Source organism: Rhinolophus hipposideros, assembly GCF_964194185.1.
Source record: "Rhinolophus hipposideros genome assembly, chromosome: 10".
Taxonomy (NCBI): Eukaryota; Metazoa; Chordata; class Mammalia; order Chiroptera; family Rhinolophidae; genus Rhinolophus; species Rhinolophus hipposideros.
Genome location: NC_138056.1, coordinates 25710068 through 25733313, shown reverse-complemented (window position 1 = coordinate 25733313; position 23246 = coordinate 25710068). Strand labels below are relative to the sequence as shown.

Sequence of the window (23246 nt, the reverse complement as noted above, 5' to 3'; positions counted from 1 at the left end):
AACTAAAAAGAAATTTTACCTCCCAACATTATTTTCAAACAAAGGAGAAAAATACAAAGTAGAGGATACGTGCGATTCACATAAATGACAGGGAGAAGAGAGGCAACACAGTTTGATTGTACAACTTTACCCCAAAATGAGAAGGGAAAAATAAATATGCTGTTTCTTTCCTGCTCCTGAAATTTCAACAGAATTTAAGAAACACTGGGCGGGGGTTGGGGGGCCATTATTTCAGTTTCATAATGCACACAAACTTGCTGCGATAACATCTAAATTTGGTAGATCAATAATGCATGTTATAGTTAGCTGCTTAATTATTCATTTTGGATGCACCAAACAGAGTTTTAAAACAAATTCCAGACGTGAAAAGAGCTTGGAAATACAGGCTGTGTAATAAAAAATAAAAGTCACTTTTCCCCTAATCGAATTCTTTACCAGAACATCATAAAAATTTCCTCCAATTTTCAAAGTTAGAGATATTTTCATTAACACTTTACATATATATATATTACATACATATTATATATATATAACTTTGTATATATATATATATATATATTTACAATTATGTGTTTTATGGACTTTTGCAAATGTTAAAAATCATATGCTGAATACTCCATTTCAAAATACTATACATAAAAATGCATATATCACAACATCAAAAGGTCACAAGGTGACAAATAGACGTAAATGCTAGCATAGCAACATTAACCAAAGATAGGTATTAAAAAGTGAAAAAAAGCAAACAGAAAGAATGTTTATTTGGGAATAAATCAAAATAGAAGACTAAAGTTTGTTGTATATGGTTGCAAAGGTTGTTGACTGCACAAGAGCAATAGCCAAGGGGTTAGTGGAATGTACCCTCAAGTTTCCCCAAAAACTAACTTAGCCATGCCAGAAACACAGAGAATCCAAGTGTCCAAGTTTCCAGTACCACCAAACAGGTAATCAAGGCTCTTTTGATCTCATTACTTAGCACATTCTGGCCAGCAATCTAGCAGCCTTCCATCAGACAAATCTAGTTTGTCTGATATTCGTTAACATACCAAGCAGTATATCTTAAAGCAAAAAAAAAAAAAAAAAAAAGAAAGAAAAGTGTTAGGTAACTTTGTAAGGTAAATATATTCTGGGGTTCTTGCCAGCACAATGTAAAACCTAGAAACCAAAGAAATGTAACATTACTCAATTCCCCATTGCCACGAGTCTCTAGGATGCTGGACTCCCACCCTTCCTGTATGCCACGGAAGCACGCAGGATTCGGAACACAGATACTGCCTCCAAGAGCTACGTGACCTAGGGTATCTTAGGTATAGCATCAGTGGCTTCAAATCAAGAATGACTTCTTTGCATGTTTGCTCCAGAATTAAATGAGTAACAAATGTGCCTGCAATCTTGTCACTTAATAGGTAGCTCTTCCTATAATTATTAGTTAGAAATGTAGGTATCAATATGCTAATTTTATAGCATCAAGTTTCCATTATAACCCCTCACTCTTTGAGGGTAAGAAAGTGAGAAACAGCATTTTAATTTAGTTTTATTTTTGAAAACCAACTGCAATGAATGGATTTTGAATAGAAAAAAAATTGCGGTAAAGAACATTATTAAGACAATTGGCAAAATTTGATAAAGGCTGTAGATTAAATAATAGAATTGTATCAATTTATATTTGATTTTGAAAATTGTAGTGGGTTAATGTATATGAATATTCATGGTCTTAGAAAGACACATTAAAATAAAGGGGCAAATTGTCTACAGCGTACTCTTGAATGCTTCGAGGGAGAAAAATAGGTAGACCCAGAGAGAAAGAGATGAAGCAAAAATAGCAAAACATTAACAATTGGGGAATCTGATTTTAGGGAATGTGGGACTTCATTGTATTAGTCTTGCAACTTTTCTTAAACTTGAAAATAAGTATTAAAATGTTAATTGAAAATGATTGATCAACTAGGGGTGCCCACTGGTGTAAGAAGTACTATCTACATCTTAATAGTCCTTCTGGTACTTCACCTTGGACTCCACTCCACTTTCCATGCCCTGGGCTAGTGGTGTGCCCTGCATGCAGGAATGGCTGTACTGAGTTACGTGGACAGTCCTATAATCATGTCCTCTTCTTTTTCATCTTCCTTGCACTACTCCAAGTGAGCACGTGTAGGGTGAGCTAACGATTTGCTGCGTGTGTCTGATGAGTACTATATCATTTGCATCATAATGTTTTCATTTCTTCCCGCTGCACATAATGCCACATTGACAGCAAGGTCAGTTAAGTTACTATAAGGGATTTTTAATGAAAACAATTATAAATTTAAAATAACTGTGTTTAAAGCATTTAACAGTTACTAGGGTCAAGTGATTACAGCAGTTACAAGACCCATGGGACATGTTCACACCAAAACAAAGTGAATAAATTACCTCAGCTGGCGCATGTAATCACTAAGTGACCACAAGGGTCAGGCAGAGTGGAGCCCTGAAGACTTTCACGCAAAACCAATAATGAAAATTTATCAGTCAAAAGGTGGAGGGAAAGGGGTAACATCCAGAATTAGTGAGTCAAGTCATAGGCTGGAAGCAGAACCGACTCTCCATGCAGTTTGAAGAGCCAGGAAAATGACATTCAAAAACCCAGGGGACAGCTGGAAAAAAAATTCGAGGAAACAATATGCAAGAGACTAGGAGGATATGGGTTTAGTTAAAATGGAGGTGATCTATGCAGTATCGGCAAGTTAAAAGTCAAACCAAAGGCTACTTTTGTATAAGAATGACTGTCCTTATCCAGAAACCTACCCAGAGTCTAGAAATACATTTGGAGGTCTACCTACCATGTAAGACAATGAGGAATGTAACTTACAATAAAATTGTCACCTCTAACATTTACATGGCACTTGACATCTTCTGAAGATATTCATCAAACTTCATCCTCACAGCTTTGTGACTATTTCTCATTGCTGTAGAGGTGGCTAAAGATCAGGGAAGCAGCACCTTTTGTTCATGGATGTACAACCAGGAAGTGAAAAAAACAAACATTTATTGAAGACTCTGCTAAAGACTCTACTGGGAGAGTCATCTCAGCAGACTCATAATCAAAAGAGGAGACAAGAAGCCCTAAAGGTAGCGTTCACTAATGGTTTGAACTTAGTATGAAGGGGAAAAAGGGATGATGACCAATTAGGGAGACAGAGCCAGTTTCCTAACAGAATGACCTTTGAATTGGGTTTTAAAGAGTGAACAAGAATTTACAGAAGAAAGGGAACAAGACTGGTAGGCAGAAAGTAGCAAATATTCAGTTACTCAGCAAAAATGAATTGAGTGCTTGCTACACACACAACAACAAAGAGTGAGAAAGACGCAGCCCCTGTTCTCATGGAGCTTGCTTTCCTTCATTTATCCGTTCACTCAATGCACATGTTTTGATTCACTCCTGTGAATCAGGCACTGCTGTAAGTACAGAGGATACAGTGCTACACAGCACAAGTCCAGACCCCCATGGAGCTTGCACTTAGTGGAGAAAGACTGACAATAAATAAGACCAGAAGTAGAAAAAATAAGATCTTACCAAGGAGGTGGCATTTGAGCAGAGACCAACAGACCAAAGAAATGGATAAGTACAAAGGTTTAAGGTGGGAAAAACCTTGGACCAGAATGTTGTCATGCTTGGAAGAGAAGGAGCTAGGGAGAAAATAAGACGTAAACCCCAAGATCTGAGGAGAAGGTGGAGAGAAGTACAGGTATGGGGAGAGTGACGCTGGATAGAGTGGACCAGCTCAGGAAGAACTTTGAATGACACAATAGACTTTATTCCATCCATAGAAGGTTCCTAAAAGGCATTCCACAAACTCTTAGTCTGATGGGATGTCCCATGGAAAAAGGGTCCTGTTTTTGCATCTGTAAAACAATTTCTGCATCTATAAAAATGGTGATAGCTACGTCAAGCAACCAGAATGTCGTGTGGATCAAATGAGTTAATTCTAGCAAAGGGTTAGGCGATAGGGAGTGCTCAATAAGTTAGTTTTCATTACTAAATGACTGCAGGAAAGATGGCATGATGGGCCTTGGCAGTTTCTTTAGGTACAACAGAGGTTTGAAAGACACTCAAGAAGTAAAGCAGACAAAACATAGATAGAGAAGGGTTAGGTGCCAGGGCAATGATCATGTGAATCAGAAGGGGAGATGAGCAGTATTTGGAAGAGCTATGAACTCAGTTTGAGATAAATTGGTTTTGAGGAACAGGTGTACTTCCACCATCTGTGGCAAAATACCTTGTCTCTAGTTAGATGCAAATATCTTGATAGAGAGAGTGAAGAGAGAAGAGAGGAGAGAGAGAGAGAGAGAGAGAGAGAGAGAGAGAGAGAGAGATTGATTAAGATAAAATCAATACTCCATTCCATAAATCACATCTCAAAGAATGAAAATAATCTGCCAGGTTTTGATCCGCAGAATTAGCATAGGATGAAAATGGCATCACACCCTGGCAGAAGACAAAGCCCCTAGTCCTGGGCCATCCACTAACGAATCTGTGCGTAATTGCCCAAGACATTGAAACTCTGAGTTCTAGTTGACTGTTTCATAAAAAGGAAAAGGTAATAATGACTATCAGGGGCCGGATACTAAACGCAGTGATATAATTCTGCTGTTCCCTTCTGCATTCTCAGTGCCTTCCCACAAAGCAGGATCGTATGCAAACAGTCTTTTCAGGATAAAGTCCCTCAAATACTCTGGGATATAAGGGGCCTGCTCCAGGATTTAGGATTACATTGTTTGGGGCTTCAATGTTCCCTCTGGGGCCAGGTGGTTTGGAAAACTTGGGGACTTTGCTGTTCCTAAAGAGCTCCGTTTTTATTTATTCATTTATCTATCTATCTATCTATCTATCTATCTATCTACTTATTTTTAATAGTGATGGAATTTTCATACAGAAAAATGGAAACCCTTTTCAGAAAAGTGTTTACTTGGCTTTCTCTGTTAATCTGATGAAGTAATGGTTATATGTGTCTTGCCCATGTCTGTTTCTCTTCAGGAGATGGGGATATTTCAGCAAAGGAGAAAGGCAGGAAGCTTTGGAATTGACGGCTACAAGACTAGAGACAACGTCCTGTGACTTTAGCTCTTGTTCCAGCTCTTGGGTTGGCTCACAATATGACCCCAGTCTGTCCTTCCACCTTTCTGGATCCCCATCCATTCATCAGCAAGACAGGGATAATACTGTCTGCCCATATCAACTTCCCTGCACCATTATAAGCATTAATGATCTAATACACTCAAAGGTACTTTAAGTCCTTTGGAGGAAATATGTCACATAAATTAGAAGCATTATAATTAATGTAATTTAAGAAAATGGCTAGCCATAACGAACAGGATTAGGTTCACACGGATCACAAACGACCCAGTCATCATGTCCTCAGGTCACTAACGACCCTTTCTAATGGAACAAAATCCAATCTTACTTATTTGAGCATATTCAACTATTCTGTATTTGGGTGTTTTTTTTTTTCTTTCTTCCAAGCGCTTTACTTAATTCTATATCAAAATTGAACTATAAAGCTAATTTTGTCCTTATTGGGTAAAAGTATTTATATGTGAATTAGACCATGAAGTAATTCACTTTAGGATAGAAGATTCTTCAATGTAAAGAAGGACAAGTAGATGATAAGCCTGAATCTGTTATTTGTATCAAGCAAATACTATTACAAACAAGAAAACTGAATGTTTGTGTCCACATGATAGGCTATATACGCAACTCATAGACACTTTTTGAAATTCTAGAATCTCATACTAAGACCAAGACACTCTAAGTAATTGCTTGAAAAGAAAGAGAAGCTAATAAATAAGTTATAACTCTTGGATGGTAATTGGGAAAATCAAATTACAAATCAAAAACTTAAATGTACAGCATGTCAGATATTGATTTTGTGAGCAAGCTAAAGATTAAGAAACTCCTTTGATATTAAACTCCAGACAATTAGAATTAGGGAATTCTAGGCTCTAAGAAACTCCGGCACATTCTCCACTGGAAGTCCTGGGAAAAGTCATCTGGACTGCCCTTTTTAAAACCTCATACCTTTGCCTCCTTATTATAATAGATATGACTCTTCAGCAGATAGAACTGATAGAACGTTCTATCACTATAAACATTCCAATGAGGCTACCCTGCTCAAATCATTTCTGAAACTTTTCTCTGGGAAATGTTAGGCACCGTACACGAGAGGAGATGCCAGTAGGTCACATCATGTTTTTTTATTCAAAATGGTATATCTCCCCTTGCCCACTTCACAAGTTCCAGTTCCTAATAATTTTCTACTGTTTTTTAAAAAAAATCAAAAGGCTTACATGTGAAAACCATGCCTGGAAAGCATTATGTGTAGGAGTTTAAAATATCAGTTGAAATCTGAGTAAAGCCTGGTATGCTAGAGTTTGTAAGACAGGAGCTAGTGTGCAGAGATGGTTTCCAGAAGGACGGGTGGTGACACCCCAGGGAGGTGTGAGGGAGTCAGATTAAAGATCAGGGAGAGAAGGGAGAAGAGAGAAGATTGAAGAGAGGGATAGGGAAAGGGGATGCCTGGCCCTGTCAGGTATGTGGCTCAGAAGTTAATTAGAATCTAAGGAGACGTCTATGTGTGTTGGTTCTGGGATGCTTGGAAAAGAGACAGTGCCAGGTTTCGGGTGGCCATGCAGGCTCATGGTGCTCACTCTTTTCTCTGTTCCATGGGCAGAATGGTCCATAAGCCACTGGGTTACTGTGTCACAAAAGCCTGGAAAGACCACTTTCCTTGAAGTTCTGCCCTCCCAGGGAATAAGAAAAACTCACCAATGGGGCAGACGGAGGAGTAATAGCACTGGCATGCTTGGATAATGTAAGTTCGCCACAAGTAACGTTTACTGACCATTCACTACCCGGACACGTTGGCTATCGATTATCTTATTTAACCTCATAGCAATCCTTGTAGGTTAGATATGTTAGGCATAACTAATTCTCCTTTTACAGATGAATACATTGAATATCACAGAACTAACAATGTTGAAACCAGGATTTAAACATAAAATCCCGTACTCATGCTCTTAACCTTATGCCTAATGTTCTTTTATTCAATACACACATGTGCATTCACACACCACACAACAGGAAACACACCAGCTGTTAATAGTAGTTATCGATAAATTGTAGGACATACTAGTGACCTTGTTTTTCTGTACGATTATTTATAAATTGTAGGACATACTAGTGACCTTACTTGTTTTTCTGTACGATTATTTACATTTTTTTTCACAAAGATTATGTAAGCTTTCACAATTAGAAAAAGAGTTCGCAGTCCTTTTTAAAAAGCCCTTAGAGGGTGAAGAGTTTCTCCCCCTGAGGATATTCAAAAATATGGGGCACAAACTCTTAAATCCTGAGACTGGCATAGAGAAATTACAATCTTAATAGAAGGAAATTTGACAATACATCATAAAACGTTTTTTGTTTTTTAAGAAGTTTGTGTCATTTGGAGTAGCAATTGCAATTCTAGATATCCTATGAATATAATTAAAGATGTTTGCAAAGACATAGCAAGAAGATATTCATCACGCCAGTGCAGATAATAGTAAAAGAACGAAAACACCTCAGGTGGCCAGTAATAGAGATGGCTGAATAAATCAGTGTGCACCCAACAACAGAATACGGTGCTGACACAGAGCACAATGTGTTACATTTTTTAAAATTATAGGATAATATGCATAACTCAATTAATTTAAAAAATTGTAATTAAGCAAAAAGCCCTTAAAGCATGAAGATTACTACCATTGAGGACATTTAAAATAGAAATAGAAAGTAGAAAAATTGCTCAAATACCATATACCAAACAGTAGTTACTATGAAAACAGGATTATAGATGAATGCATATTTTCTACTTTGCACGTGTCGAATACTGGAATTTTTCTAATTTATCTGTATTTTATTTATGTTGAAAATATTCATTTTGGGGGAAACTTTTTAGCCACATTTATAGGTGTAGAAAGTTGTCTCATGATATATTTATTGTTAGGATGAAAAACAGACTATAACGGCATTACTGAAAAATCTCTATTTTGGTAAAATGCATACTCATGTATCAATAGAAAACTTCTATAAAGAGTCACTAGTGCTCGCTTCGGCAGCACATATACTAAAAAGAGTCACACTAAAATGTTAACAGTGATTATCTCTGGCCATGGGTAATTCTATTTTCTGCTTTCACTTATCTGTATTTTCTAAGTTACCAGGAATGAACATGTATTACATGTATTATAAAAGTAAAATAAATAGCTCCGGCTATGAAAGCTTTTCCTAAAGACCAGCTCCAGAATTTTGAGCCAATAGCATGATCACTGGAATGAAACACAGTCTCCCAATATTACTGTGAAAGGGGCAAAATTGATGTGTATGTCTACGATCTGCGATGCTTGTTAGAGTCACACTCCGTTATAACTATGCCTAATACAATGCTCCTACAAATATGTATAACGCCTTTCTTGAGATTTTCCTTGAAAGCATTTTCTTTCTTTTAGGCCTAGGGAAACTAAAGCTCAGAGCTATTGAATGACAACTGATACCAAAGAAAAGCCATGGCATTGGTGCCATGTTAAAAGGGATTTTGACTGACTAGGTTGTCATATTAAAACTTTACGCTAAAAGAATAGGTCACCCAAGAATCCTATGTGTCTGATGATAATATACGAAGAAAACAACAATAACAAATCCTTTTTTAAGTATCTCTGCGTGGTATATAGGAATTACTAACAGTAGCCAACTGGCTGTGATAAATACTTTGAGGAGAAAAGAAAAAAGAAGGGAAAGGAACAGTGTATGGGATAGGAAAGGAAGGTAGGGTAAGACATTTTACATAAAGTACTGCATAATTTTAAAGTTTGTGCCAAAGTGCAGGCAGAAAAACATTTTGTGCCTTTATGTTCATTCAATTACTCAGAGATTTAAACAATCATTTGTGTGCACTAACCATGTTCCAGACCCTTTACTCAGAACTGGGTGTACAAAGAGCACTCGTTAGGCAAACACTATTGTCTAGTGGGGCAGACACACAAGTACACAATTATATACCAACCATGAGAAGGGGTGCACAGATGCCTGACCAAAGTGTTAAGGGAAGCAACCAACTCTGAAAGAGTACTGGGCATAAAGGATGAATACGTTCTCACCGAGCAGAGAGGGTCATTCCAAAAAGCGGAACCAAGGTTTGCAAAGAGAAAGAGGTGTGGAAGGGCACGTGCATTGGGGGAATGGGGAGAATTTTGGAGTGCGTGTAACTGAGAATTGGAAATAAGAAGGTGGATGTGCAATCGAACAAGATTTCCTAAAGCTTATTTGTGCAACATTCATGGGCTTACATGCAATGTTCAAGGAAGAGGCTACCAGCAATATTCGGAAGATGACAGGACAGCAGAGATGGGGATAAGTAAAGAGTGTCCAAGAGGCACAGGTCAGAAGAACAGCGGCAAAGTGAAGGAAGACCATACCCAGCCTCAGGCCCTTACGAAATGGACCTGCAGGCACAGCAGTGCTGTTAGAAAACCCAGAGGTTCGGAATTTACTGAAAAGCAGTGAAAATAATCACATTTTAACTAGCAGGTCATCCATAGTTGGCAAGTTTATTTTTAAACCAAGTCTGTGACTATGATGCATTTTAGCCAAGATATAAAAGAAAATGTTATAATGGTTGAGCGGCCAGGACCCCAGTTCAGCTCACCAAAGCATATTTGGGACATACCTCTAGCATATCTGAGCTCACATATTAATGGGACTATAGGATTTAACTATCACTTTAAAAAAATACTTCTTTGGGGAAGGTTTATTTGTGCCTCTTTCCCACAACTCTGCAGCCCCTGGCAATAAGAAGTCATGTGTCTCTCTGGCCTTGGGCTGGTTCCCTTGAAAACAGCCCCACACAGCTCCATTTGCGAGACAGAGGAGTGGGATTTCTGATTAGCCAGACTGGGGAGAGGCAAAAACCAAGGACTCTCGTAGTTCACTCAGAGCTGCAGAAATGGAGATTTAAAGTTTCATTCCCCAATCCATGGCAGAGATTTCAGAAGAAAGGGGCCATTGGGGCAATAGCAGCATGTATTAGAACATACTGATTATTTGTCATTCAAGTGTTCACAAGTGGAAGAGACTTGTCCACAGAAAACAAGATTTTCAGGCTCTCATCAGTAGCTATTCATTTTAAGCATGGAAATGAGTGCAATGAAATGCTAATGTCACAACGTAATTTACACTATCCCTGGGAGCTTACATGACTGGCTGTGTTTTCAGTGTTCTTTATGGATATTTACTTTGTTGTAATTCACCACCATTGGAATGGTCCACACCAAATGCTAAGAAAGCGTCATGACCTCACAATACACTCCCATCGACCAAAGCACAGACAGAAGCCATGCCACAAAAAAAGCTTTAGTATGACTGTCGTGCAGGGGACGCTGCTCGCTGCGCCATTTGTCCTGCGGGGTCTCCGGCGGGGCCTCTGCTCCCACTCCCCACATAAGAACACAGGACATGGTGAGGCCAAAAAGGAACACCCACGGAGCCATAAGTAGGGGAGTCATATCACTATATTCTCACCAGCAGCATCCGCCTCTCTGCAGTCCGCTTTTGCTGGCTCAGCCACCATCTTCTCGCTAGCCCCCATTCCTTTCTGCTAGCGTAGCCACAGCCGTTATATTAGTGGCCAATGGCTTACGGTTTACAGCTGACGGCCAACTAGCCACAGCTGATGGCCATCTGATCACAGTTAATGGCCATTTACTACCCGAGCCAGCACCTTTCTATGTGAGGCTGAGAGCCTGGAAACTGCTTTTTGGGGCTTTGTCCCCACAATGACATATAAATCTATCTTAGATCCTGAATTCACATACATGTAAGTGTATGTGTTAAAACAGGCCGTTATTCTAAGAACCACCATTTCCCCCAGGATTTGGTCCCTTTATCAGGGATCCCAGGTCCCAGACTGGAAATAAAGATAAGAGAACACACTTAGGAAGTGCAGTCTCCTAGACCCAAGTTCAAATCCTGAGGTCACCTCCTATTTGTGTGACCCGAGGTAAGTTAACTTCACCAAGACTCAGTTTCCTCATAAGCAAAAATTAGAAGCTAATCCTTACTTCACAAGTTACTGTGAAGACTGCATGAAATGATACTTGTAATTGGAGGGTGGGAGAAACTTACAGTGTCTAGACTCTACCACACAGAGACAAAACATACTAGTTCAACCCCCTCCCCATCCAAATTCCAGTCCAACTTGGCCATTCATTATCCGAGTACAGGGGCAATTCATTTACTGACCTCAGTTTCCCCTTCTGGCAAATTCAGTAGTGGGATCTCCAAGACCTCTTACAGTCTTAGCATTCTGTCAGATTAGTGCAAGTTTTCAGGGGGAGGCTTATTTTCAGACTCTGTTCTTGTACCTTTTGGGGCTCCCTCTTACACTCTGAATCTCTCTTTAAATCTACGGTTCCCTAACCTTCTAGTTTCTGCCTTTTGGATTCTATGATACTGGCTATGTTGTCTCCCTCCACACTATTTGTTGAAAGTCAGGCCAAGTACTGTGTTAAAAATGATACAAGCTTTATCACAGAATTATATCCTCACAACAACCATGTGGTATATTATTATTATTCCTATTTTACAAATGAAATCGAGGCTCAGGATATGAAGCAATTTATCAAAGGTATGAAATTTAAAGCTGGGTCTTCCCAGCTGCTCCTAATCATTACATGCTACACTACCTTTCCATCCTCTGACTATATCTACTTTGAGTTCTATCTTCTTATGATCTGTGCTGTGCTAGCTTATCTCATAAATTACTTTGTATTAATAACTTTATGTGCTACACCTGCCAGGTGACATATGTCCATATTAACCAGAACCCATCATCTCTGAACCAGCAGGGAACTCATAATGGGATTCTCAGGCCTTGCAGCTGGGAGGTCAGGGTGAGAGTCAAGCCAGGCAGGGCTTAAATACATCTTCCAAGTAACAGCACATGGTCAAACAGCTACTCAACTTTCACATGAAGCTGCCGGAAGCTGGTTGATGCCTAATATCTGTGAGCTTCCCAATGGCCATAAGCCCACTCATATCACAGGATGGTGAAGAAAAAGGGCTCATGCTTTGGGGTAAGACAACCCCAGGGTCACTAGTTCCATGCACTTGGGTGGATTAGCCTCTCTGAGGTTCCTGTCTACTAAATGATCTTGGGTAAGGTAACCCAACTGAGCTTCAACTTCCTCATCTGTAAAATGGGGATAATATTAGCAACCTCTAAGGACAGAAGGAGCGCCTGTCCTGTAGTAGAAACAGCTTAGCCTGTTGGAGAGCTAAGGAGCTTGAGAGACAGTCAGGCTGTTTCCAGTAATCAGGGTAGTCTAGACTAGAGTAGAAAGATGGAAATCAGTTAGGAGTTCATTGGACTCTAAGTGCCTGCCAAATCTGTGAAGACCCGTGCTGGTGAGAGTTGGATGCCCTGTTATAGCAAACACCCAAGACTGATCTGATCCTTGACTCCTCTCTGCGAGGCTGCCTGGCAGCTGTTGCTGGAAGCACTTTTTTCAGGTGAGAGGTTCCTGCATGAGCCAAGTGGTAGAGTGTAATCATACACCATCTCTGGCCCTCAGAGTACCATGAGGCTGCTGGGGTAACTGAGCTATCCTGGGTCTTCCCTATGGGATCCCCACTTCTCTATCCATATCCCATAGGCTCCCTTCTGACCCCTGCTGAGAACTCTTCCTCCTGACTCAGAAGATCAGAGAGGAAATGGGACGAGAAGGAACTGACCATGTCCCCGGACCTTGGCATTTTATTTCCTTAGTTATGGCACATTTCCATTCATGGAGTACTTTCCCATATAAAATCTCCCAGTGTTTACTTCTAACCTACTTAATAATTCCTCTGACCTCTTCTTGTTTTTACCCTTTAAATATCTGTTGATGGTTCATTCACCACATTCCCCATTCAGTTATTAATGACCCACAAAAACTTACTAGCAGCAATCATTTACTGATTAATCTGCACAACAATCCAGGAAGACATGTAGTATTAATCCTTAGTTCTGCACAGGGAAACCAAGGGGAAAAGAGAGGTTAACTCAGTTGCCCAAGGTCAGTGGCTAAACAAGATTATAACCAGGACCTATCCTGTCTTGCACGTCTATAAACACTTTCCACAGTCTTGTTCCCTTTACCACTCAGCATTGTCAATGCAGCTAAATCATTTCTGTGTTGAGATTCAGTTATTACAGAAGTTTACAAGTGTCAAAATTCAACCCAAAACAATTTTGCCTGCTAACAGTTCATAAATAAATGTTGCTAAAATGATGAGATAATAGTACTTGAAAGCTAATTTTACAGAGGCAAGGGCAGTGAAAAGATGTGGATTATAGACCCAGCTCTGCCATAAGGAGACTCTGAGAAAGTCACTTAACTTCTCTGCATCTCTGAATTATTTGTAAAAATAGGATTGTGCTGAATGATATTTAAGATATCTTGCTGTTTTAAATGAGATGGCTGAATACCTCCTAAAGCAGCACAAAATATAAAGCTCCAATGTCCATGCCGCCAAGACAGTGGTAAAATTGGTATATTCCTTCACTGTTAATGAAATGTAGTACACAGCCGCAACCCTCCTGGAAAGCAATACGCCAACAGACAAGGATCATGAAGAATTTCATATCCTTTGACTTAGTAGTTTAACTCAAACAGTATTTTACTCTAAGAAATAAGTCAACGGAAGCAGAAAGACATACACAAACACTGAAAACGCACATGTCAGTGCTAGCTATGAGAGGAAAACTGATCAATTTAGATGTTTATTTTAGAGGGACATCTTATTACACAAAAGCATAGCACATTATGAATGTCATGTTGCTATTAAAAAGGAGAAATAAGGAAATTATGCAAAATCATTTAAACTCTTACCAATACTCTCAAATGAAAATAACTAAAAGTAAAAGAACAGATATGCACTCTGATGTCAACTTTATAAAATGTGAACAGATGTGCAAGAACACAGGGAAACTCAAAATACTTATGTTATTAGTTAGGCTTATTAGTTAGGCTTATTGGTTTGTTCTTTAAATAATTTAACTGTTTTTAATGAATATTATTTTTCCATTATCACATACATTTGATCAATTATTTAAAAATTATTTAAAAATTTCTCAATCCCTGTTTTAGTTTAAAGTTTCTGCCTAAATCTCCTCAGAAATTTTTGTTGGCTGACATATTATTCATGACACTATTCTTTTAGAGTGATTTCTGCTCTCTGCTATGTAATTCTTTAGTAGCTTTAGAGTCTGAAAATCTCAGAACCTTTGTACTTCTTTCCCTCACCTAAGAGGATTCTAAAAAATATCTGTCATCTAATCTAGCTATGAATAACCTCATGATTGCCTTGTAATGCTAATATTTGGCCATGCCTGACTCAGGAGTCAAGATTTTTCAGATAACCCCCGACCTGTGGGTGCCACTACAGTAACCACAAAGTTTCCATGGTACTTTTCACAGTGCTAGGGTAGTTTCATATTCCAAGTTTTTGGAGCTTTACACGAGGACACCTTGTATTTTCAGGGGTCTTAGGATACCCTTCTGGTTCACTTAGAAAAGCGTCTTTTACACAGCACTGTGCTAGGACCCTCCTCCCTTCGCAGAAGGAGTTTTACAAGCTCCTTCATTTCTTAGAAATGTTCTCTTACTAGTAGGTCATTTGTACATCTTTGCTCGTAATATCTAGGAAAGATTGCAGAGTCAATGAATTAAAAATAGGATTCTAGGTCTCATGTGTGCCAATGAATGCCCTCATTAAAGCAGAATGAGCGAGATGAGATGGGTTTCAAAGCTTTCCATCCCTTTGCCCCAGAGCTGCCGAGGCCAGGCACTGAAAGGATGCACAGTAAAATTAAATATCTAAAAATTCATCTTTAATTAACAGAATTGGATTAAAGCTAGACACCACCGCATATCATACGAGAAATGGCTGAGCTGGCTTCCAAGTGCTCTAATTCAATTAGGACGAAGTGAGTGACACTCGGACGGGAAAGGTTAATTGGGGGCGCCAGAACGCAATCATTCCTTACCTAACCAGTCATTAAACTTCTTAACCTCTGAGGGCAGTCCCAGCTCGGTGAAATCGCCTGTGTGGAGAAGGATGTCCCCATAAGGCATCTGGATACCATCTGTTCTGGAGTGTGTGTCTGAGATGCAGACAAACCGCGTGTGGCCCGCTGGTTTTGGAGTGTCATATGGGATGGGGTCGACCCTAAAGTAGACATAACAGATCCCATAACAGTTAAATATATTAGAACCCTCGTAATTGTCATCGCACATACATATCGATTGTTAGCCGTTGAACACACCCAAACTGAGGCAAAGGCAGAAGGGATCATTGTAACAAGGGACACTTTGGGGTACAAAGGAGACAGCAACCCTCATCGACAAACCCAATGGGCAAATCCAAAACGTCTTACTTACCTGGGAGGAGAATTTAAAAAGAATATCTTACATGCAGAGTCAGAAGTAACCCAGGAAACTGATAGAGTGATTAATGGTAAAGTTTAGGGATATTGAACCCCAACTGGGGAAGCAAAATTATGCGATTTTCTCTCTCATCGTGCTCCAATTGATCCCACTACTCATTAAGAAGTGAATAACTAATTTATTCCTTCTTAAACATGCATAAGTTAAGCAGTGAACTAATTTACGGAGAACACTGCACATGATTTGCCAACTAAGATGTAGAGAAATATATGGATAGTACTAATATTTAATATCCTTTCTAGAACCATTCAACACTGGTATCTTCTTGTTTTCGCTAAGAGATTCTCAAATCAAAGTGCAGAGAGGGAAGGTGATGTCAAAATAAGAGAGCTGTAAAAAAAAAATCATCGGGTGTTAAAAAAAAGCTTGGTCAAGCTCCTTCTTTACCACAATGAATTATCTGCAGTCCCAATACACCTTAGGTTACTTGGAATGCCCAAATGCCTTGGGCAAACATTCTATTTAGTACAAACAGTACGCCTCTTAATGGGTGTCTATAGATCTACATATGCATTAATATATGTATAGTTTCAGAGACCTAAGCACTGTGAAATTACACAAGGGCATAAGAATCAAAAGGCAAAATGATCAACCCGAAGCAAAGAAAATGAAACAGAACATTCTCATTTAATTGAGTGTAACAAAGTGTGCTACATAAACTTGGTAAAGAAATGCAAATCTGACTCTTCAAGCATACAGTTTTAATTATTTAAGGGGTTGGTAGCAGAGTTAAGGATGCTTTAACTGTATTAACTCTACACTGACAGCTTCCTTTAATTTCTCTGTAGGAATGCACACTTATTTTGGATTATGGGTGAAAAGAAGCAGTTATAAATGCAAAGAGAAGGTCACAAGAGAAACAAACATGCAATGTGGAGATTACAGTGTGGAACATTAAATAAGGAACAATATTTCATATCACAGTCCCACCCTTGACAGTTAACATGTAGCAGAGAACACATTGAATGCTCAACACAAGATTCCCTGTATATCTTGCCTCCACAGACTTTGTTTATTTTTTTTTTCTTTTTCCCGTTTTTTAAAAAGAAAAAACCTGTTTTAACAATGGCAATTGTAGTGAGGGAAATAAAGGCATCAGTATACATCCTGGCTAGTTTTGCATTTCTTTCATGGTTAATCTTTTAATTTTATTTTTTCTTTTACTGAGAAGTAAAGTAAGCAAGAAGATCTAGAAGAAGAGAGAAAAAAAGGAAGAAAGGAGGGAGGGGCTGTGAACTGGTCAACACAGTGGGTCTAACTAGAAACCCAAAAGGCAAGTTTACCTCGTGCAAAAAATTAATGGATTTTTCCCATAAGGGTTAGAAATTAATAATGCTGCTACCATGGAGAAAATTCACTAATTCACGGAGATCTCATGAGTAACCTGGAAACCTTCCTGATTATATCCAATGTTGATTTTCTTTTTAAATATATGAAAAAGTTTGGTATCTTCCTTGCTATTTCTGAGACTCTATTACAGTCGCAGTGCTTCTAATCTTATCAATAGCTCCTGCCTTTTGAAGGTAGTTTTCTCAGAGAATGAATGATTTTCTTCTGCTGCAGCAGACTGTCACCCTCTGAAAATGATAGGTAATATTCTATCCCAATCCCTGAAGTTAAGAGGCTCATTAGAATGAGACTGTGCACATTTATACTTAATCCACCAACATTTGAATGAAAGAAAATAACCACTGGACTTTAAGCATATGAATAAATTCAATATTGTCTATGTGTCCATATACACATATATGTTTATTTTCTAGTTCTCAGACTAATAAAAATGTATAGACACAGCTCCCTTCCTTCCTATAACTCAGCTGAGCTACGGGCACAACTATTAAATCAAAATCCTTTATGAGTCCATCCAAATTTATCAGAGGGCCATCACAGTCATCATTTTGAATTTATCAAACATAAAATAGCACAGATATAAACCCCTCGCTGTGAATAGACCTGTACTCTATGAATCTACTCAACTTAAAGAAACAAATCATCACATGGTACATAATTTGTTTCCCATCTTAGCTCTATATTGGGCTATAAGTTTCTAAGATTATTGGAACACCAGTCAATTTTTGAATGGCTGCAACTTCCCTCCCCCCACCACCACCTTCTCCAGAGAAATATTTAAATATCCAACAGAATTAACGTGAAATAAAGGCCAAGGAATAGAAAAACAGAGGGGACAGGAAATAGGGAGAAAATGTGTCTTCTCAGCTCTGAGCTGAAATATGGAGTCAGAAGTACACAGAAACAATGGCAGAAAAGGCTCACCCATCAACACCATCAACTTGATGTCATCAAAGAGAAACAATTTGTAGGCATTTGGGAGAGATATGGAGGATTGATTCAAGGTAGAGGACTGGGAAAGACGGAGGCATAAAGACACAAATGCAGAAATTATATACATCCCCTTGTATGAGAAAGAACATCAGTGACCCATTGACACTGATGTTCTTTGTTACCCACAGGACTAAGTACAAGAAGATAAGACGCTGCAGCAAAACGTGACAAATATCACCTGGAGTTCACAGGAAGGAAGACATTTCCACCCAAAGACATTCAGAGTTGAAAATAAGATGTCTAATTAAAGTTGAGTGGATATAATTAAAGTTGAGACAACCCTAGGGAAACTATTATTTCCAAATTGGGCGTTTGGTAAACACTTCGGAAAGTCAAGATAAACATTTTCACTGTAAAAGCAGGTTTAAGGGAGACCTTGACGACGATTGGGAAATCTACCTGTTCAGATGGTATGAAGACTCTCACGCTACATTTTCACTCTTAGTTAACAACTACTTTACTGCTTACTATTTATGCTGCTGACTTCTCAAATGACCTAACATTTCCCCCAAGGCATCATGTCAAATATCCTAGCAAGTGAGTCTTTAACCAAAGCAATCTAACCCCGAGAGCCAGATTCAAATATCAGAGTGAGATTTGCACATACATGTGAGTACACCCAGGGGAAAACAAGATGACATGGGAAGATGAGAAGAAAACACAGCATCATAAAATCCCAGAGCTGGACAAAACCTTAGGGGCCATTGGGTTCAATGCTTTATATAAAGCTTGAATCCCCTCTACCCCTTGCCTGCCTAGCTGACATAAATTTTCCTTTCAAGCTTTCCAGAGAAAGGGAGCTCTTGAGTCCCCTCCCTTCCCCCAGGGCAGCCCATTCTTGTTTTTGATATCTCTGTTTGTTAGAGACTTTCTGATCAGAGTCTGCACCTCTGAAAAGCTGACCGTGGTCCAAAGAGACTTGGCCTGTAGCCCAAAGACTGAGTAACAATTTTAGCTGAGTTATTCACATCGGACATGTTATTTCATTCTTTTTGGTCTTCATTCCCCCCCCCCATTTGTAAAATGGGAATAATAATGCCTAATCTGCTAAATTGCTATGAGGATGTAAATTGTCAAGTACTAGTCTGGCACATAGCACAGAAAGTCAGAAAGTAGAGATGCAGAATGACAGAAGGGTAAAAAGCACGTTAAGCTCTTCAACCAGACTTATCTGGCTCCGAATTCTGCTCCATATTTATTAACAGTGGGACACCCAGCAAGGTGCTTAAACTCCTATGCCTTGGTTTCCTCACCAATAAAATGGACATAAAAATAGTACCTATGTCATAGGATTGCCGCAAGGATCAAAGGGACAATGTACTCAAAGCATGTAGAAGAGTGTCTGACACATAGCAGACACTCAATAGAAGTTAAGATTTCTTTTTACTAATCAGTAGCCATATTTTTCCTACTATTATCGGTAGTACATAGTAACCTTTCGTTTCCCTGACCTCCTTCTCTCCTAGTGTTACAAGGAGATAATTACAGCTACCACACAGGGACGTGTGAGAATGAAAACAGATTACATACATGACACTTAGCACAATACTGGGCACACAAACCACAGTCAATCAACCCATACATTTCCTTCCTGCGACTTCCTTCTTCATCCTAGTTCTGCACTCTCAATTAACAGAGAAGAAGAATTCAGTTCCTTTTCCATTTGCTAGTTCTTCAAATAGTTGGGAACATGTAACATAAACCCCTACAATCTTCTCTATTCAAGTTGAGGAGCCAGACATTTCTTCAGCTTTTCCTTGTGTGCTAGGATTTCAAGTGCCCTCGGAATCCTGGTGACTACCTAGGTAGTCTGGTTTGTCAGAACCTGTCCATCTGTAGTGTCAGAACTCATGCACCAGAGAGCTGTTTATCAGAGACAAAAGCTGGCCCAGGAGACGGGGCGCCTGTGCTGGACACACGGGTAGACTTTCCTCCAGGCCGGAGCTGTCTACCATCTTAAACCATTTTCTAACTGAAACTCCAGATTTTGTCCCAAGCCTCAAATCTTGTTCTTGAAACTTGATTCTCAAATGTTTACATATCTCGCTGCATATTCAAACAAATAAACCATTCTCATTTATTCAGCCTTGGCATATTAGAATTTTTTGCCCATAAAAAAATATGATGATATTATCGCTTCCATTAAGCAACCCTTTTCTGGCCATATGTGTTATTTTTTCCAATAACAAATTCATACAGCGTTGCAAGTTCCATTGATAGATCTTCAGAAAAGCTGTTATCATATGGTTTGTTATGACATGGCTTTCTTTTTTAGGCCATGTGTACAGTAAAAGCTGTGTGTACATAATTAGCCTATAATCCAGTGTCAGAATAGAATATAAACCTTACAAAGCATGTCAACAAGATCTGAATGTATTCCCATCCCCCTTCCACTTGAAAATATCGATGCTATGCTTATGCATTCCACTGACTTGATCTGTAAAAAGTTTGCCAGTGTGACAATAAAGCTTTCATTTTCATCCAGAAAATTTAGATGGCATGAAAGCTAGAACTGCGATGTTACACCATTCACCTTAAACGTATTGTTTGATACAGACATGCAAAACCCGCTAGCGAAACAATGAATAAATAAATACCATGCTTAAAGTAGTAGAATCGCAGAATTTTGTATTGGAAGGGACCTTAGAGATGATCTAATCCTGTGTTTTACTTCTTTGACTATCGTGTTCTATCATGTGTTCTGCCTGACTCGTGTATACTATTACTTAATTTTTGTTGTGTCTTACAGTTTTTACACTTTGTTTTCAGTTTTGCCCTGAACAATATCATCTGAAAGTCATGAATTGGATATGCTGGTTGCATGTGTCAACTACACATTAACATAAATATCTAACTACTAAAATTCTGTTCAAGGTTCACCCACTCTAAAGAATTAGAATGCAGATTTTCTAACTGCTTCTCTTTCCCCCCACTTAGGTTTGGACGCTAAAAACATACCTGAACTTGGAGTTAAAATTATAAAAGGCCAGCAAATCAATCACCTAAACTTTTGTAGCCGTTCATGTCTAGAGAGACTGCTCAGAATTGTTGAAATTTAATGTCAAAAATCTCTGTTTTAGTGCTCGGCACATTGACCTCTCAATTATCATGTATGTTATCCAGTTGGATGGAGTCTCCTAAAACCACAAAGAAAACTGCATGTCACAGTTCCTTGAGGGAATGGGCAATAGGAAAGTCTGATTTTTAGAATGTTGATAAAGAGTGTTCCTCGTTTTCAAGGATGTCAAGCTGACTGTAAATGTTTCCAAACACAGGTGTCTTTAGAGGGACTATTTCAGTTGACAGAAAAGCCTCATTGAAAGAGCCCTGCTTGTGGAGTCCAGGGGCTTTCTGCACTCTTACTACACTGATTAGTAAGATAACTACTATATCGATTAGTTATGCGACCCTGGGCAAGTCACTTCCCCTCTTCTACCCTCTGTTCCTCAAGTGTTTGAAAAGAGGGGAAGGACTGAATCATCCCCAAGTCATCAGCAGCATGGTTTCTATGCCACTATTCACTTGTGCAAGGCTTGAGAAACACTTCAGTCTCTTCGGTAGCTTAAAATATATTCTTTCTCTTTGCAATTTTATTTTTTGCTTTCCAGACAATGCAAAAATAAACTCAGTTTAGATCCATCCAAATATAATCAGGATTAGCGTGAGACTTTATATATAAAGTAAAACAGCCAGTGAAGACTGTAGATAGAGCCTCCAGGTATATTTGGCATAAATGAGAACAAAAAAGCCAGAATTCCAGTCACCATAATAAAACAAAAATTTAAAAATATGTGATTTAACCAGTTGCTTCAAATATGGGGCTGTTATTGTTTTTCTAAAACTATGAGCTGGTGAAATTCTCCTAGCTTATTAGCCCTCACACCCCAGAACAGAAATGGTGCTGAAACACAGTAAGTAAGCAGAACAGAACCAGATGTATAAATATATTCACATTTGTATCAAGGGCACTGCTTTCCTTTAACTGCTGAACTGCTGTATCAACACTGTTCTATCACCAACTAATTATAGCTAACAAAACCCACTGCACGGAGTGTGTCTCGTCTATTTTTTCCAAGTACAAAAGTACAGTGCTGACATTCAATGAATATTAAGTGGAAACAATTTAATTCTTTGAGCACTGCATGTGATATGAATTCATGGTCCTTGTACTAGTCCCATTGGAGGTGTTTTGGTGTGAGCTACTTTGTGAGCCACTGAAGCCTCTCAGACGGCATATTGTTGGGTCATAAACATTCTACCAGAGATGTATTGTCCGGGAGTAAATGTTTCCCACTCTTTTAACCTAACAACCAAGTTAATCGGCTTACATTTCTGAGTACTGGCCCTGTATTTGAGAAAAGAAGGCATGTGACACTGCCCTGAGTGTCTGTTATTCTAGTCGGTTGGTCAGTCAGTCAGTCAGTCAACAACCATTTCTTAATCACCTACCTGTGTGCCAGGTGCCGTGGTAGGACAAAGAAGCAACAAGGGTGGTTCCTTCAGAGATTCTGTAATTGATCTGTCAATTGATTCATTCTTCAACAAATACTTATTGGCATGCCTGGTTTCTATTCAGTTATTTAGTCATTTCACAAGCATTTACTAAGCACCTTTTATGGGCCATAGATTGTGCTAGGCGCTAGGGAGACAGCTATAATCAAGTCTGAGAGGGCTCCTGTGGTATGTAAACAGATGATTTATGCAACAACATGCAAAGTGCTTTAATCAAGGATGTGCGAGGTGCTGTGGGGTAAAGGAGAAAATGCCTCGTATTGCTTGAGGGTTGGGAAGAAGAACAGGGGACATTACAGTGGTACAGAAACCAACGTAGAGTGTCCATCTCAAGTGCCTGGGACAAAGGATCTTAGGCTCAGAAAGAAGAGGCATGAGAGTGGCGTGAAGTAGGAACTTGAACTGGGATTTAATCATGCACAGGGCTCGGAAAAACAGGGCAGAAAAGAAGAACTATTCTGGCAACAGCAGGAGGGGTATGAACGCTCGTGGAATATTTGGGATTTGTGAGTAAAGAGGCGTGGCTGCAGCAGACTCACTGTGACAGGGAACAGTGGAAGGTTCCAGAGGCTGCTGGGATTGGGGCCAGACCACACAGAGCCAGACTGTGGGGCCTGAACCAGCCCTGGAAGCAACGACACATGTCCTCCTCCCTCACTGAAAGGTGCAGAGGGCCACAAAGAAAGCTGGCTTTTAGAAAACCGATGTGGCTCCATGCAAGATGTGAGGGTGGTTGAGTTGGGGTGGGAGGGAACTAAAGGAAAGGGAGGTGGCAAAAACCTAGGCATGTGATAAAGCCAAGCCCATTCAATTGAAAACATATAGAAAGGTGAGATTAT

The 23246-nt window shown here is 39.2% G+C and overlaps 1 protein-coding gene across 7 annotated transcripts in view; it reads right to left on the bottom strand.

Moving 5' to 3' along the window:
- The window catches only part of MPPED2 (metallophosphoesterase domain containing 2), a 162286-nt gene that overhangs the window by 99160 nt on the left and 39880 nt on the right, over window positions 1-23246 (bottom strand). For 4 of the 7 annotated variants that reach the window (XM_081063656.1, XM_081063657.1, XM_081063658.1 and 1 more), the window contains exon 3: window positions 15093-15274. The exons of 1 other annotated variant lie outside the window; for it this stretch is intronic. In XM_081063656.1, the coding sequence (XP_080919782.1) occupies window positions 15093-15274 (182 nt within the window). Of the gene's footprint in view, window positions 1-15092; window positions 15275-23246 lie in introns of those variants that run through there. 2 more of the 7 variants (XM_081063662.1, XM_081063661.1) reach the window with 2 other exon arrangements.